Source organism: Nyctereutes procyonoides, unplaced genomic scaffold (genome assembly GCF_905146905.1).
Source record: "Nyctereutes procyonoides isolate TBG_1078 unplaced genomic scaffold, NYPRO_anot_genome, whole genome shotgun sequence".
Classification (NCBI taxonomy): Eukaryota; Metazoa; Chordata; class Mammalia; order Carnivora; family Canidae; genus Nyctereutes; species Nyctereutes procyonoides.
This window is the reverse complement of record NW_026575048.1, coordinates 21,415,877-21,431,607: the sequence shown is the minus strand read 5'-3', so window position 1 is coordinate 21,431,607 and position 15,731 is coordinate 21,415,877. Positions and strand designations below refer to the sequence as shown.

The 15,731-nt window shown below is 46.2% G+C and overlaps 2 protein-coding genes across 3 annotated transcripts in view; both read right to left on the bottom strand.

The window, feature by feature from the left end:
• LOC129511173 (zinc finger protein 512) overlaps nucleotides 1-9,893 on the bottom strand; it is a 65,260-nt gene extending 55,367 nt beyond the window's left edge. Inside the window, exons 1-2 of one of the 2 annotated variants that reach the window (XM_055327714.1) lie at nucleotides 9,759-9,893; nucleotides 7,405-7,539 (exon numbers count right to left, since the gene is read on the bottom strand). In XM_055327714.1, the coding sequence (XP_055183689.1) occupies nucleotides 7,405-7,539; nucleotides 9,759-9,818 (195 nt within the window). In that variant the 5' untranslated portion in view covers nucleotides 9,819-9,893. Of the gene's footprint in view, nucleotides 1-5,457; nucleotides 5,611-7,404; nucleotides 7,540-9,758 lie in introns of those variants that run through there. The other variant, XM_055327715.1, reaches the window with a different exon arrangement.
• Nucleotides 9,830-14,563, bottom strand: LOC129511182 (kanadaptin-like). The gene is made up of 3 exons (XM_055327743.1): nucleotides 13,806-14,563; nucleotides 13,398-13,590; nucleotides 9,830-9,908 (listed from the first exon to the last, which is right to left on the bottom strand). The coding sequence occupies exons 1-3, from the start codon at nucleotides 14,466-14,468 to the stop codon at nucleotides 9,895-9,897; spliced, it is 870 nt and encodes a 289-aa protein (XP_055183718.1). The 5' UTR covers nucleotides 14,469-14,563; the 3' UTR covers nucleotides 9,830-9,894.
• Between the last annotated feature and the right edge of the window lie 1,168 nt (nucleotides 14,564-15,731).

Here is a 15,731-nt window from a genome sequence, read left to right as displayed (position 1 = left end):
GGCCAGAATGTACACTTTAATTTCACTCCCTTGAAATATTCTAAGACTTTATTCCCACTTCATGGTCAGTTAAAAAAATTATTTGCTTAAAAATACAATGTATTCGGCAGGTGTTAAAAATAGTCTCTTCCAGGACACTTCAGTCAGTTAAGCACTGGAATCTTGATTTGTGCTCAGGTCAAGATCTCAGGGTCCTGGGATGGAGGCCCACATTGTGCTCCACCCTCAGCAGGGAGTCTGCTTGGGATTCTTTCTCTCTCTCTCCCTCTGCCCTCCCCTTGCACTCTCTCTCTCAAATAAACAAATCTTTAAAAGAAGTCTCTCCAGAGTTTTCCTTTGGTGGCGGGGGTGGGGGGAGCGTCTCTATGACCATTTGGTCAATTCTGTTCATCTCAGTGTTTTCAAGTCTGTATTATTCCTTAACTTTTGTCTGCTTTTTTTCCACTAGTTACTAAGACAAGTATGTAAAATCTTTCATAATGATCGTGGGTGTATTTCTCCTTTGAACACGGAGTTTTGCTTTATGTATTTTTAAGTGTTATTTAAAATCATTATTTATTCCTGGTGAATTAAATCTTGTATCACTATGAAGACCCTCTTTAACAATACTTTTAGCCTTTACTTTTTTTGTCTGATACTAATATTGCTATAGCAATATTCTCTTGACTGATACTTGCATAGTGTATCTTTTCCCTTTCTTTTACTTACAACTTTTCTATATCTTTTTGTTTTAATGTTGGATAAACAAAATCTAAATATATGCAATGTGCAAGAGACACATCTAAAACAAACAGATTTTATTGGAGCACTGATAGAGTAGGCAGTTAGGTAGACAGAAGCTGGAGGCAAGGATGGTGATAAATGGTTACACATTAGAAGCCTGAAGGGGGCACAGCATCTTGAAGTTGTGTCTTCCAGGACCCCTGGGCTAATAGACCAAGAGCCACAGATGCAGGACAGGCCACTCTCCTCTCCCACCTCTGCTCCAGGGTAACCCCCAGACTCATTATAATGCATTCACGTTGTGTTTTAGCCATACCCCCAATCCCAAGAGGGAAGGTTGCCCTGACAGTTCTGGGACAAACTTTGTAAAGTCAGAAACTAACCTCTCCCAACCTGTGGAAGGAGTCCCTCAAAGGATTGGAAGCCTCCATTAGAGACCACCCCGTACACACACACACACACACACACACACACACACAAAAAGAAGACTCCTGTAACCTCGGGGCAGTTGCCACTGCTGAGCCGGCCCACTCTCCCACTTTGAGGGTTTACTGTCTTTTTTTTTTTTTTTAGTTTTATTTATTATTTGTGATAGTCACACACACACACAGAGAGAGAGAGAGAGAGAGACAGAGAGAGAGAGAGAGAGAGGCAGAGACATAGGCAGAGGGAGAAGCAGGCTCCATGCACCGGGAGCCCGATGTGGGATTCGATCCCGGGTCTCCAGGATCGCGCCCTGGGCCAAAGGCAGGCGCCAAACCACTGCGCCACCCAGGGATCCCGAGGGTTTACTGTCCTTAACAAACTGCTTTGTGCTTCCTACTTTCTTCTGTCTTCGTTTTTCAAATTTAAATTCAAGTTAGTTAATATATAGTGTATTATTCATTTCAGGGTGGAGTTTAGTGATTCATCAGTTGCATACAACACCGAGCACTCATTACATCACGGGCCCATCACCCAGTTACCCACCTCCCTCCCAACTATCTTTATTAGAGCATGGATCCTCATGGATATTGTTCATAGGAAACCCAACAACTGAGACCTCCATTCATACAACACAGACTCTGCCACCCTGAACATCATGTATTCCATTTTCAGTTCCATTACATGTTCCATTATATTTAATGTCATCACTAAAGCATGAGATTCAAAATTACCCTTTTACTTGGCACTTTCTGTTTCACCCTGTTTTATATTTCTTTTTTTTTCTCATTTCTTGTCTTTTTGTTAGATAACTAGGTATTTTTAATGAATTACTCCATTTTTTCCCTTTATTCATTGGAAGATAAACTCTGGTCTTGTTCTTTTAGTGCAAGGATTGACAAATTATGGCCTGTGGGTCAAACCTAACCTGATGCCTGTTTTTTGGTAAATAACAATGTATTCCAGCACAGCCACACCCATTTTGCACATTGTCTATGTCTACTTTGATGCTACAACAGTAGGTAGTTAGAGCAAACACCACAGGGGATCTGCAATGACTAAAATATTTACTATCTAGCCCTTTAGAGATAATTTGCAACCCCATTTTTAGTGGATATCCTTTAAAATGCAATGTATATATATATATATATATATATATTTTTTTTTTTTTTAACGTACCAAATTCTTAAAACCTCTGTATGGATGATAAATCAAGTCCCTCAATATATTTTTTTTAAGATTTATTTATTATTCATGAGAGACCCAGAGAGAGAGGCAGAGACATAGTGGGAGAAGCAGGTTCCCAATAGGGAGCCTGATGCAGGACTCGATCCCAGAACCCAAGGATCATGACCTGAGCCCAAGGCAGGTGCTCAACCACTGAGTCACCCAGGTGTCCCCCTCGGAATATTTTAATTATATTTTCCCCTTCCTGCATAGACATTATTGTACTCAGGAATTTTATTTTCTTAATAAACTCTATTTTGGAATCATTTTAGATTCACAGAAAAGTTGCAAAGTAGCGGTGGGTCCATGTATGCCCTTCACTCAGCTTCACCTAACGTTACCGTAGAACGTTGGTACATTTGTTAAATCTATGTGATAACATTGGTACATTTACTTTTTTTTTTAATTTTTATTTACTTATGATAGTCACAGAGAGAGTGAGAGGCAGAGACACAGGCATAGGGAGAAACAGGCTCCATGCACCGGGAGCCCGAGGTGGGATTTGATCCAGGGTCTCCAGGATCGCGCCCCGGGCCAAAGGCAGGCGCCAAACCGCTGCGCCACCCAGGGATCCCGGTACGTTTACTTTTAACTAAATGCCAAACTTCATTCAGATTTCACCAATTTTCCCACTAACATCCTTTCTTTTGTCTAGGATCCAATCGAGGGTCCATGTTGGATTTAGCTGTCATGCCTCCTTAATCTCCTCTGGTCTATGGCAGTTTCTCAGTCTTTCCTTGTTTTCTCTGACCGTGACAGTTTTCAGGAGTACTGGCAGGTTCTTAAATTTAGGTTTCTGTTTTCTGTATGCTTAGCCTGAGGTTCTGTGTTTTGGGGAAAAAAAAAAAACCACAGAGGCAACATGCCCCTCTCATTACATCACATCAGGCAGTACATGAGATCACCTGGGTGTTGCTAATCTTTATGACCTGGCTAAGGTTGTGCTTGCCAAGTGTCTCCTGTGTGAAGCTCTCATTTTTCTCTTTCTATTCTCAGTGCTTTGGAAGCAAGCCCCTAAGTGGAGCCTACATTGTGGCTGGAAGGAGTGAGAGGCGGAGTGGGTGTATCTACACAATGTTGTTGTTTTTTTTTAAAGATTTTCTTTATTCATGAGAGACAGAGAGAGAGGGGCAGAGACACAGGCAGAGGGAGAAGCAGGCTCCATGCAAGAAGCCCCATGTGGGACTCGATCCTGGGTCTCCAGGACCACTCCCGGAGCTGAAGGTGGCGCTAAACATCTGAGCCACCTGGGCTGCCCTATACACAATGTTATTTGGAATTCTTGTATAGAGAAAATTTGTCTCCTCTTATTTGTTCAATTCTTTTGTTATAGCAGTACAAACTCATGCATACTTATTTTGTACTTTGTGTTTTAGTCCAATACAACATTATTTCTTTTGTTGCTCAAATTGTTCCAACTTTGGCCTTTGTGAGCTCTCTCGGGTTGGCTCCTTTTTCCTTTCGATATGACCCAATCCTTTTGTTTTTATGGATGCTTCTTTACTTTCTGGCCCTACAAGATGCTCCTGGCTCCCCTTCCTGTCTCTTTCTCCCATGACAGAGCAATGTAGTCACTAGTTTACAGGTAAGCCCCAATCTTCTCTCTTCCAGGAAAGAAATATTTTACACTGCCTAGATTCAGTGCCTGAGATTGACCCACCTGTCCAAATTATAGCTGAATTTGGATCAGATATTAAACATTTGCTGTGTTCCATCCCTGGAGCCACATTGGGGCCCCTTGATCACCGGCCTTACTGTCCCATGTGCCTGGCCCCAGCCTATCTACTATTCAAGACCAACTACGTTATGAAAAGAACAGTTATTTGGAGGAGAGATCCTGGGCTCCAGTTTTTAATATAGTAAGTTTGAAGTATATGCAATATCCAAATATCTTCCACCCTTACCTCTTACTTGTCTTCAAGCAAATGAATATAGCAGGAAATTGTTGACTTCGTCTTCCACAATCCAATCTTCTGGGACAATCCCAGTCTCTGGGACAAATCCTTCCATCATTTCAGCAGAATTACTGCCTTGTGTTGATAACAGATTACACCTTTCTTACCTCAGAAGTTTACTTTCTCCAAAATAATGGTAAATGTTGTCATCCTACCATTTGTCTCTGCATAATTCTAAAAAATCTTTGAATCTCTTTAGCTCTGCCTAGAGGTCAGAGTCTACTGACAATGACCTGACTCTCTGATATTGGAACCACAACAGTGTCCGAACATTTCCAAGTTTTCTTTGGATGTTCCCTCACCCTACCACACTCAACCTCCTTTCTTCCAAAAATTTCCTTGACTCTTGGCCTACCTTATAATATCCCCCCAAATAATTCTGGCAGCTCTCCATACCTAGCTTGCTGTTCGAATCCACTTCAACTCTGTCTTGTGTTGGAATTGTTCCTATGTTCTCATGAATTCCTGGGGGTGGGCATCAGACCTTAGCCATCTTATCTCCTCCATATGCCTGACTGTCTCCAGCACCTACTCCACCTTGTTTGTTACACCTGAACATCTTACACAACTGTCCAGCAGTTGAATCAACTTGATAGCATTGCACCATCCAAGTACGTGGCAAAAAACCAAACCAAACCAAACCAAAACACCCTCTAGACTTCTACAGTCCTCCTGCATCCATCCTTGGGGAAATATGACCCTGAACCATATCCATTCCACATGTGGAAGTGGGGCTACTGCACATGCTGGCATCATTGACAGGATCAAGGGGGTACTTTTCCCTCTCCAGTACTAGAAAGCTGGGTATCTCTTCTGCCCTGACCCAGCTGTAATGCCAAGAAGAGAGAGGAATTTACCCAAAGAAAACACAAGCAGGAGAGTTCAAGGTAAAAAGAAGCAGAGAGCTTTTGCAGGAAGACCCTTTCTTCACTCTACACATTTTGAGCCGTAGAGTTAGGAAGAGGCATTTTGGAGGATGAAAAACAAAGGGATGACACTGAGAAGTCAGGGGAGGAGTGGCTGAGGAAAGTGGCACTGCTTAAGGATCTAAGGTCCAATGTAAATGTACAGCAGGAAAAGAGAGCTCAGATAGAGGCTGGAGGCCCACAGACATTTAGAGAGTACTTACAGCTGCCTTTAAGAAGTGGGTTACTCGGGATCCCTGGGTGGCTCAGTGATTTAGCGGCTGCCTTCCGCCTACGGCAAGATCCTGGAGTCCTGGGATCAAGTCCCACGTCAGACTCCCTGCATGGACTCCGCTTCTGCCTCTCTCTCTGTGTCTCTAACGAATAAAGAAAATTAAAAAAAAAAAAAAAAGTTGGCTACTCTATGCTCATAAAACTAAAATCTGTTTGGCTTCTTGGAGGCCACTCTAGTGCCTGAAGTTTCCAGAGAGCTTCAGAGGTTTTACGTGTGTGTACTTCTCGGGCACAAGTGGGAGCCAACTCTCTATTATCAGACTCGTATATCCTAGGCACCAAACAGCTGGCATGGGTCTGGGATGAGCAAGATTTGCCTTTGATATACCAAAACAGGTGACAGCTGATGTCTAAAATGGACAGAATGGGGCTTTATTTCTTTTAGATTGTTATTTATTTCTTCGAGAGAGAGGAGAGAGAGAGCATGAGCAGGAGTGGGGGAGAGCAGAGGACGAGGGAGAAGCTGACTCCTCGCTGAGCAGGGAGCCTGACCCAGGGCTCGATCCAGGACCCCAGGATCATGACCTGAGCTGAAGGCAGACACTTAACTGACTCAGCCACCCAGGCACCCCCAGTCAGGGGCTTCTGAGTGTTTGTCGCGTCTCACCACCAAAGGCTCTTCAGCACCCCAGAGTTCCTTATTTTCCCCTTACACGCTCGGGCAGGGTCTAACCCCTGGATGTAGTTTTCATTCTAGTGATAAGGAACCTGTCCTGCCTATTTGGGATTCTTTTTCTGGGTGTCCTATGTTGGGGACACAAGTTTTCCCCTCTTCCTCTGGAATTATCTATGTTCCCCGCTCTCCTTGTTTGTGTGATTCTGTGCAGGTGCGCACACACATGAACCTAGGTATTGCAGATGAGGATACAGAGAGGCTGGAATAAGGTCTGGATCAGTGGCCAGTGAAATGGGCTTGGTGGGGACGGAGGGAGGAGTAAAGAAACAAACCGGTTGTTGGGAACAACCATGCCACTCATCTTCTCCCACCTCTAATTTATTGATTCTGATCTACTGAGTGAGGAAGGTTAACTTTCCAAAACAAGGCATTTCACTTTATTTCTGAAGTCAGAACATGCCAGTAACAGTGGAGACCGCGAAGAACTTCCCCAAGATAGAGAGGCTCTTTCTCCCCATCCTGGGCTGCGGGTGCCATGGGGACTGGGCCTCTCCTCCCACCACACGTGCTGCTAGGCCAACGTGCCTCCGAGGGCTTCACCGCCCAGAAACACCAGGTCACACCAGTTCACAGCAGGGCAGGCTCTAGTGCTTCCAAGGGGTCCACGCTGCGTTTGCGCCCTGGCCCGGTGAGGGCGCTCCTGACAGCCTCACAGACAGACGGAGCCGCAGCCAGGTGCGCCTGCGCCTCAGGGATGGAACACTGGAATAGGAGGCTCAGCAGGGCTATGGGGATCACCTGTGGGGAAGAGGCCGGGACACCTGAAGCCCGAGAGAGTGAGGCCATGAGGAAGGAACCCTGGACGAGCCAGAGTGTAGCATGTGGGAGTCAGAAGCCACTAGGTTGGACGCTAGGATAGAAGAGTTACCAACACCAGAAATTGTAGTGAGGTGGGTTAAGAACTGAGAGAAGCCTTCACCCGGACCCGAAAACTCCTATTCATCTTTAAGAGCCAGTTCGAAGGCCCCCTTCCCCCTTTCCTGACTCCCCTCCTAAACAGAACTGAAGGCCCCATTTCTGCACCCCTCTGACGCCATTCCCACATGTCTGTGCCTCCTGTCACAATCACGACTCCCTCAGGAACAGGGAGCTTCTTGGCAGAATGTCACGGAGCCTTGTAAACCCAGTACCAAGCAGAATTTCTCCTACACGCAAAGGACTCGCTGAATGTTTGCTGAATGACAAGCTGCCGGCAGGATACCTGTTCCTTCTCGTGTGCAGTCTGGATGTGGACGGAGATCGGAGAAGCCCGAATATCATCCGACAGTGGCTGGGGGAAATGGATCACCTGGAGGAGGGTCTCGATGCACCGAGCCTTGGGCTGTCCAGAGAACCGCTGTGGAAGAAGTGGGAAGGTCAGTGCTGGGCTAGGAAGCCAGGGGGAGTGGAGAATGGAGTCAAGGAGGAGAAAGAAGTGGGAGATGGGACAGGTGCATGGGATCCTGAAGACTGGCCATGGAGGCTGTAGAGAATTGGTCCCTATAGGTGATACCAAATTCACAGTCCCCAGGTGTGAAGAAAAAGGGTTAGTGGTGGGCTTTGACTGGCTAGATTAAACTGAAGGATTTTTAAAAGATTTTATGTATTTATTCATGAGAGATACAGAGAGAAAAGCAGAGACATAGGCAGAGGGAGAAGCAGGCTCCGTGCAGGAAGCCTGATGTGGGACTCGATCCTGGGACCCTGGGATCACGCCCTGAGCCAAAGGCAGATGCTCAACCACTGAGCCACCCAAGCGTCCCAAACTGGAGGATTAATAGCAAATTGGTCATACTTTCAGCCAAATTGCCAGCAGCCCCTCCTGGTTTCTTCCTTAACCCCATCCATTTTTTACACCTCTGCCAAGACTGCTCACCTGCCAAAGCTGAATCTATTTTGTCACCACCCTTCCCCTCTGCTAGCTCAGCACTTCCCAACAGAAATATTATGTGGGCCACATATCTAATTTAAGATTTTCTAAGTGCTGCATTAAAAAAGAAACAGGTGAGGGGTGCCTGGGTGTCTCAGTTGGTTGGGCATCTGCCTCCAGCTCATGTCCTGGGATCCAGTTCTGCATCAGGCTCACCACTCAGTGGGGAGTCTGCCTCTCCCTCTCCATCTGCCTCTGCCTCTTCTGCCGGCTCATGCTCTCTCTCTCTCTCTCTCAAATAAATAACAAAATCTTTTTAAAAAGAGACAGAGAAACAGGTGGAATTAAAAAGAAACAGAGGGCAGCCCTGGTGGCTTCTGTTTTGCACTAGTACATTTGGACTGGACATTCCTTGAAATTCTACTGGCCTTCGGTAAGGATCATGCAGTTAGATACTTCATTGTTTTCTTTCTTTTTTTTTTTTTTTTGTTCTTGTTTTGTTTTGTTTTTGTTCTCTTTTTTCAATGTAGGTTTTTTTCTATCCTCCACTAGATGAGCTACTCTGGAATGGCAAAGACTGGATCATACCTATCTCTGATTTCCCCTAAACACGCCAACCCCAGGAACTAAAAAAGCATAAAGCACTTTTCTTTTCCTGGTTGGTTGGTTCTACTTATTTGAGAAGGTTGTTTTAGGGATGCGGTGGGTGTTCACTAAATGCTCATTGATTGACTGATTCCCTTTATGTAGAGTTCTGAGACTTAGCAAATAAAAATACATCAAAATAGAAATTTCAAATGAATAATGAAAAATATAGCATTAGTATGCCTCAACTATTGCACTGGACATACTTATACTTAAAAAAAATCCCTTATTTATCTGAAATTCAAATTGAACTGGTGTCTTGCATTTTTACTTGCTAAACCTTGCAACCCTCCTTTCATGACCATCTGTTGTGCTCTCTGCTCAGAAGCCATTCCTCGTCCTCCTAGTACCAGCACCTTGATCTTCCTCTGGGGAACTATGGCTCTGCCGTTCTGAGGCCATGCTGTTTGACTGAGGCTCCCTTCCCACCCTATTCCTCCAGTGCCATCCCATGGGGAGAGCACATGAGCCAGACCTGGGTAGAGAGCTGCTTTCCCCTGGAGAATAGTGACTGGCTCAGGAATGGCATGTGACCCAAGACAAGACAGCAAGAGCCCTTCCTGCCAGGCATTCGTGGGAATCACAGGGACAGATAAACTCTCCTTCCACTTGGGTTGCTACCTTGGTGGGATGTAGGCTGGCACTGCTGGTGGCCACTTATGCCACCTACTGGAGAAAACCTGCCTGAGAATGAGAGGGACACAGAGGAAAGTAAAGGGCTGACATTCTGGAGCACATTGCTTTGAGTATCTGGATCTAGCTCCCCTGAGACTTCAGTTACATGGGCCGGTCATTTGCCTTGTTTAGCTTAAACCAGTATGAATTAGAGTTCTGTCACATACTTGTAACTGAAATAATCTTGTCTGATAGTTATAATCTCAGACATTTACCCATGCATGCACATACACTCCCTAGAGTGGAGGATGAGCCTGATAAGAGGAAGTGGAGGTGCAGGAGAAAAGTCAGCCCTTAGCCCCACGTGTCCCCTTATCTCTGTGGCGGTCTAGGCATGAGACCAGGCCCAACACAGCCCCACACAGCCCCGACCCATCATGGCCTACCTGCAGCATGGCCAGCGCCCGCCAGAAGAGCTTAGAGTTGCGGATGCGGAGGTCCAACATGTGGTTTTGGAGGATCTTCCCAAGAAGCACATGGGCCCCTGTGCTCACAGTATTCAGTATCCACTTGGTGCTTAGCTCATGCTGGAACTTCTAAATAGGGCACACATACGGGGGTGACGGAAATTAGAGGAGGGTAGAGCAACAGGATGAATAGGGCCCTATTGTCACATGGGAATCCAGGGATCAAAAAAGAGAGACCCAAATACAGACGTAATTTGTTTCAGCAGCCCAGAGTTTAGATGTTAGGATAGTAGCTGTAAGCCAAGACAGTCCCAGGCAAGCCTGGTGGTGTCACATATTTGTGGTTTTGATCCCTAGGTACACAGATATCTTCTCTGAGATCTTCCACAGAAGGGTTTTGCACGTATCAGAACTTTCCTTCTGCTCTCCAGGTACCTGATACGAGGAGTGAAAGTCCTGGGATTCGTTCCATGAAACCAAAGGCCTCTCGGGAGCAAAGATAGTGTCTTATTCTGCTCCAGAGCCCCAATCTTTTTGATAATGGCTGATACATGGTTACTGAGCAATACATGTTTGTTGAGAATTAATTCAATTTAACAATTATAACAACCTAATGAAATAGGATTTTCTATCCCCATTTTTACATATGTGGAAATTAGAGGTTAGAAATAAAGTAACTTGAGGGCCTGGGTGGCTCATCAGTTAAGCATCTGACTCTTGATTTTGGCTCAGGTCATGATCTCAAGGTCGTGGGATCAAGCCATGTGCTGGGCTCCAGATTCAGCAGGGAGTCTGCTGGACATTCCTTTTTCCTCTGCCCCTCCAACTGCTGGTTCTCACTCTTCTCTCTCCCTCTTTCAAATAAATAAACAAATCTTAAAAAAAAAAAGTAAAGTAACTTGAATAAGTTTATATGATAGTGAGACGCAGAATGAGGACCTAATTTCAGGTCTTCTGATTGGTGATGAGGGCGTTTCCTACTTGGCCACAGTCATCTCCTGGGTGAATAAGATAATGTACGTGAAAGCACACTGAAAACTAAAATGCTGCACAAACACATAGTACTGTGAGTATAAACGCCACCTGTCCTTAACCCTCATCTCTTGCTTTTATAACATCTATTACTGCACTTTGCATCTATTACTGTAACAGGAGTCCAGACAAGGAATTGAAAGGATTAATTACTGGGTCCTGGCCAGGCAAAGGAACAGGCTACCACTACTTCTACCTCCTTCTGGCATTCTACAAATAGCAGGTCACACACACCCCTTGCAGAGGGTATACTGAAAATACTTAACAAGGGATTGACAAGGACATGAGTACTGTATAAGTACATTTGCAGTGATGGGCATGGAGCTAGAGACTACTATTCTAAGTGAAGTAAATCAATCAGAGAAAGATAAATACCATATGATTTCACTCATGTGGAATTTAAGAAACAAAACAAACAAGCAAAGGGAAAAAAAGAGAAGAGAGACAAATCAAGAAACAGACTCTTAACTATAGAGAACTGATGGTCACCAGAGGGGAGGGAGGTGGGGGATGGGTTAAACAGGTGATGGGGATGAAGGAGTGCACTTGCTGTGATGAACACAGGGTGTTGTCTGGAAGTGCTGAATCACTATATTGTACACCTGAAACTAATATGACACTATGTTAACTGACAGGAATTTATTTTTTTATTTTATTTTATTTTTAGATTTTATTTATTTTTTCATGAAAGATATATAGAGAGAAGCAGGGACACAGGAAGAGGGAGAAGCAGGCTCCATGCAGGAAGCCTGATGCGGGGCCTCGATTCTGGGAGTCCAGGATCATGCCCTGAGCCAAAGGCCAACGCTCAACTGCTGAGCCACCCAGATGTCCCTATTAACAGGATTTAAATAAAAACAGAAAAAAAAAAAAGATATTCTGGCTCATTTGGCCAAAAGAGAGAAAGAGAAAGAGCACAGAAATCTGACCAATCTAAATGAAGCTAGCTAGTATGCAGTACACGGACTGCCCAGTGGGAAAGAGAGCAATCAATTCTGGGTTATATCATTTATGTCACTAACCATTACATAACCATTTAGGCCACTAACTATCATTAACCAAAATATTTTAAAAAGGGACACCTGGGTGGCTCAGTACTTGAGCATCTGCCTTTGCCTCAGGGCATGATCCCTGGGTCCAGGATCAAGTCCTGCATCTCAATACTAAGCTTCCTAGGGGCTAATTTTCCTTTCCTTCAAGTTCCAGCTCAAGACACATCTGTTTGTAAACTTAAAAACATTCTCAAATTTTAAGTCTGTGTTGCCCAACAGCAATGAAAGCCATACATGCAATTTTTTATCTTCAGGGTGCCTGAGTAGCTCAGGTGGTTAAGGATCCAACACTTGATTTCAGCTCAGATCATGATCTCAGGGTTGCAAACCACAGGGTTGAGCCCTTTGTCCGGTTCCACACTCAGTGCAGAGTCTGCTTGAGATACTGTTTCTTCTTCTCCCTCTCTCGCTCTGCCTCTGCCCCTCCCCCAGCTCACACCTGTTCTCTCTCTAAATAAATACAATCTTTAAAAAACTTTTATTTTCTAGTAGCCACATTAAAAAGGGGAATCAGGGCAGCCTGGGTGGCTCAGCGGTTTGGTGCCGCCTTCAGCCCCGGGCGAGGTCCTGGGGCCCCGGGGTTGGATCCTGTGTCGGGCTCCGTGCATGGAGCCTGCTTCTCTCTCTACCTGTGCCTCTGCCTCTCTCTCTCTGTGTGCGTGTGTGTGTCTCTAGTGAATAAATAAATAAAATCTTTAAAAAAAAAAAGGGGGGGGGGATCAGGTAAAATTATTACATGTAATCAATATGAAAATATTGGGGGATCCCTGGGTGGCTCAGCGGTTTGGCCCCTGCCTTCAGCCCAGGGTGATATCCTGGAGTCCCGGGATCGAGTCCCACGTCGGACTCCTTGCGTGGAGCCTGCTTCTCCCTCTGCCTGTGTCTCTGCCTCTCTCCCTGTGTCTCTCATGAATGAATAAATAAAATCTTTAAAAATATATGAAAATATTATGAATATTTTACATTATTTTTTCACAGTAAGCCTTTAAATCTAGTGTGTATTTTAGGTTTATAGTACAAGTCAGTTTGGACTAGTCACACTTTAAGTGTCCAATAACCACATATGGGTAATGGCTACTATATTGGACAGTGCACGTCTAAGTCCTCAGTGATTACTCCCTTCTCTAAACCCTTACTTCAGCATACTTAGGGTTTCTAGCTATTGTTTTACACTTACGAAGTAATTTCATCACATTTATCCAATCTTCCCAACAATACATTAAGATGATCTTCTTTTTATATTCCTAGTTCCTGAATACCCATCCTCCAAACTGCCTGGCATTATAGAAAATTCCATTTATTCTTCTGGCCAAGGGACAAGCTTTCTCTGATCAGCTATTTCACATTTCAGGGAATTTACACACATAAAGTACGAAAAAAAATGAGGCACTATCCTACACTGAACATTCCATGGTTTTTGATTGAATGTAGTTCCAGCCCCTCCAGTGATGATAATCAAGATCAGTGCTCTATATACATACCACTTGTAATGAATTTACAATATTAAGTTCTGGCAGCAATTTTAATCTCTTACCCATTCCCCAGGTACAGCCCATTTCATCATCTTGACTACTAGTATTTCTCTTCCTTTCGGTGGTGTCCACTTCTTCCTCATCCGAGTCTTCTCCTAACATCTTCTTCTCCAACATCATTTGCTGCTGCTTGCGCAATTCCTTCAGTTGCGTTACCGTCAGCTCGGATTCTGCCTCTCGGTCTTCCTCTGGTCCCTGATGAACCAAGCGAAAGAATTCTTTCAGAGTTCAGGAGTGTTGGAGTCACTTTCAGAAATATGGCAACGGGGACACGTGTCTGCAGAGGAGCCAGATTCCCCCACTTTGTCCTCGGGGACGGGGAGAACCTCCTTCTTCACAGAAAGCGTAAGCAACTCTGGAACCCAGCCCGGTGCACTCCAGAGATTTCAGCATTACCTTGTTCTACTTACCTGAAGAAGAAAGAGCCGGGTGCTGCCTCCAAAGCGAAGGACGTGCCCGACGTGGACGCGACGATAGGTGCGCGGTGGGATGCGGGTTTTGTTAAGAAAAGTGCCGTGGGTGCTTCCCAGATCGTAAAGGTAGAAGCCCGGCCCTTGGCCGTCGCATTCTCCTTCGAGGCCGGCCGCCCTGTGCTGCAGCACGGCGTGGTACCGGGACACCGAAGGGTGCTCCAGGCACACGTCGCAGCTAGACAGCCTCCCGAAGAGGCAGCAACTCGTCCCTTTCAAGCTACGGGTGCCAAGGATGGTGCCGCCCTTGAGCGTCTCTAGGCTGTAGGGGGCCGAGGCGGGGCCGCCCCACCGCGGCTCCCGGTAAGGGGGAGCCCGGGCCGGGCCGCCAGCTGAAGGAGCCGCTGAGGGGGGCCGCGGCTGCTCGGTCGGTGGACTCCTGGTGTCCCCGCTGTCGGGCTGGACTGGCGGGACGTCGGGCTCCCCGGGGTCGGGCTCTGGCAGCGCCGTGGGCCTTTCCTTCTTCACCTCCTCAGGGTTCGAAGGACTGGTGGCCGGAGCTTTGCCCCGCACAACCGGGGGCACCGGCAGGGTTGGTTTCTTGAAGTCATCACTGAGCTCCGGCAAAGCCAGCGACTCGGACTGAGAGGGACTATCAGCCATCCTCGGGCGGGTGCACTCTCAAAATCTGTTCCTGGGAAACCTGCCCCCCGCAGTCTCTAAGTTCCTCTCTCCTCTCTCTCTCTCTCTCTCTCTCTCTCTCTCTCTCTCTCTCTCTCTCTCTCTCCCTCCCTCTCCTCTCTCTCTCTCTCTCTCTCTCTCTCTCTCTCTCTCTCTCTCTCTCCTCTCTCTCAGCTCCCAGCGGCTTCTCTGGGCAGCGATGGCGGAGTTGCTCCTTCACCACCCACACACAACGTTACGAAGAGGGCAACATCACGGGAAGGAAAAAACAGTTAAAGGAGACCGAGGTGCTGTGAAAATGGGGACATCTTTAGAGGGTGCAACCTGTCGTAATAGCTTCCTGTGGCATATCCTGCGTGAGAAGAAGCGCTTCCGACCGCCGAGGACCACCCATCACCTAGCCCGCTTTCGCGGGCCTGGCGACCCTCGCCCCAGGCCTTTCCGAGTCATGCAGTCTTCCAGCCCAACTCCCGTGACGCGGCAGTGAATGGTCGCGCTTCCGTGCCACGGTCTAGGCCCAGACCTCCTCGTCTCCCAGCCGCCCCGGCATCAATGACTCCAGGCCCTTGCGCCTCCTCACGCTGACGGGGAGCTGCCGAGGACCGGGGCTTTCTGTGAACTTATTCTTCGTGTTCTTTTCGGTGAAATTGAGGTTTTATTTTGTTCTGTTTGGTCCCTTCGTTGATCCAATTCTTTGTTCATTTCGTTTTTTCGGAAGCCAGTTATTGAGACTGCATAGTGTAGTGGTGAGGAGCGCAGACTCTGGAGCCTGTCTTGATTTTCTCCCTCCGTCATTTGTGACGTTGGGCAAGACGGCGGGCCTCAGCTTCCGCCTCTGAAAAATGGGATAGATGTGGAGATTGAATGAAACAGTAAAGACAAAGCCTGGCACATGGTAAGCACTCAATAAATGCCAAATATACTGTGCGCCAGACACTGTACAAAGATCATGGGGGTAGATGGAAGGATAAACTCGACTGAGATAAGTCTTAGTTTCAATCCAGGTATAAATGCTGTGGTGAAGGCATGAGAAGTGCTGTGAGAATATAAGGAAGGGAGATTTCCTGGGGAGGTGATGGAGACTGGTGACCTCAACTATACTTAAATCGAATGCAAGTCTGCCAGGGATGTAGTGCGTGGAGGGGCATTTCTGGCAGAGATCACAACTTAAAGGGTCAACTGGAAATACATGACATGCTCAAGAAACTGAATAGTAATGATACGGTTAGAACCAGGGTGGAAATT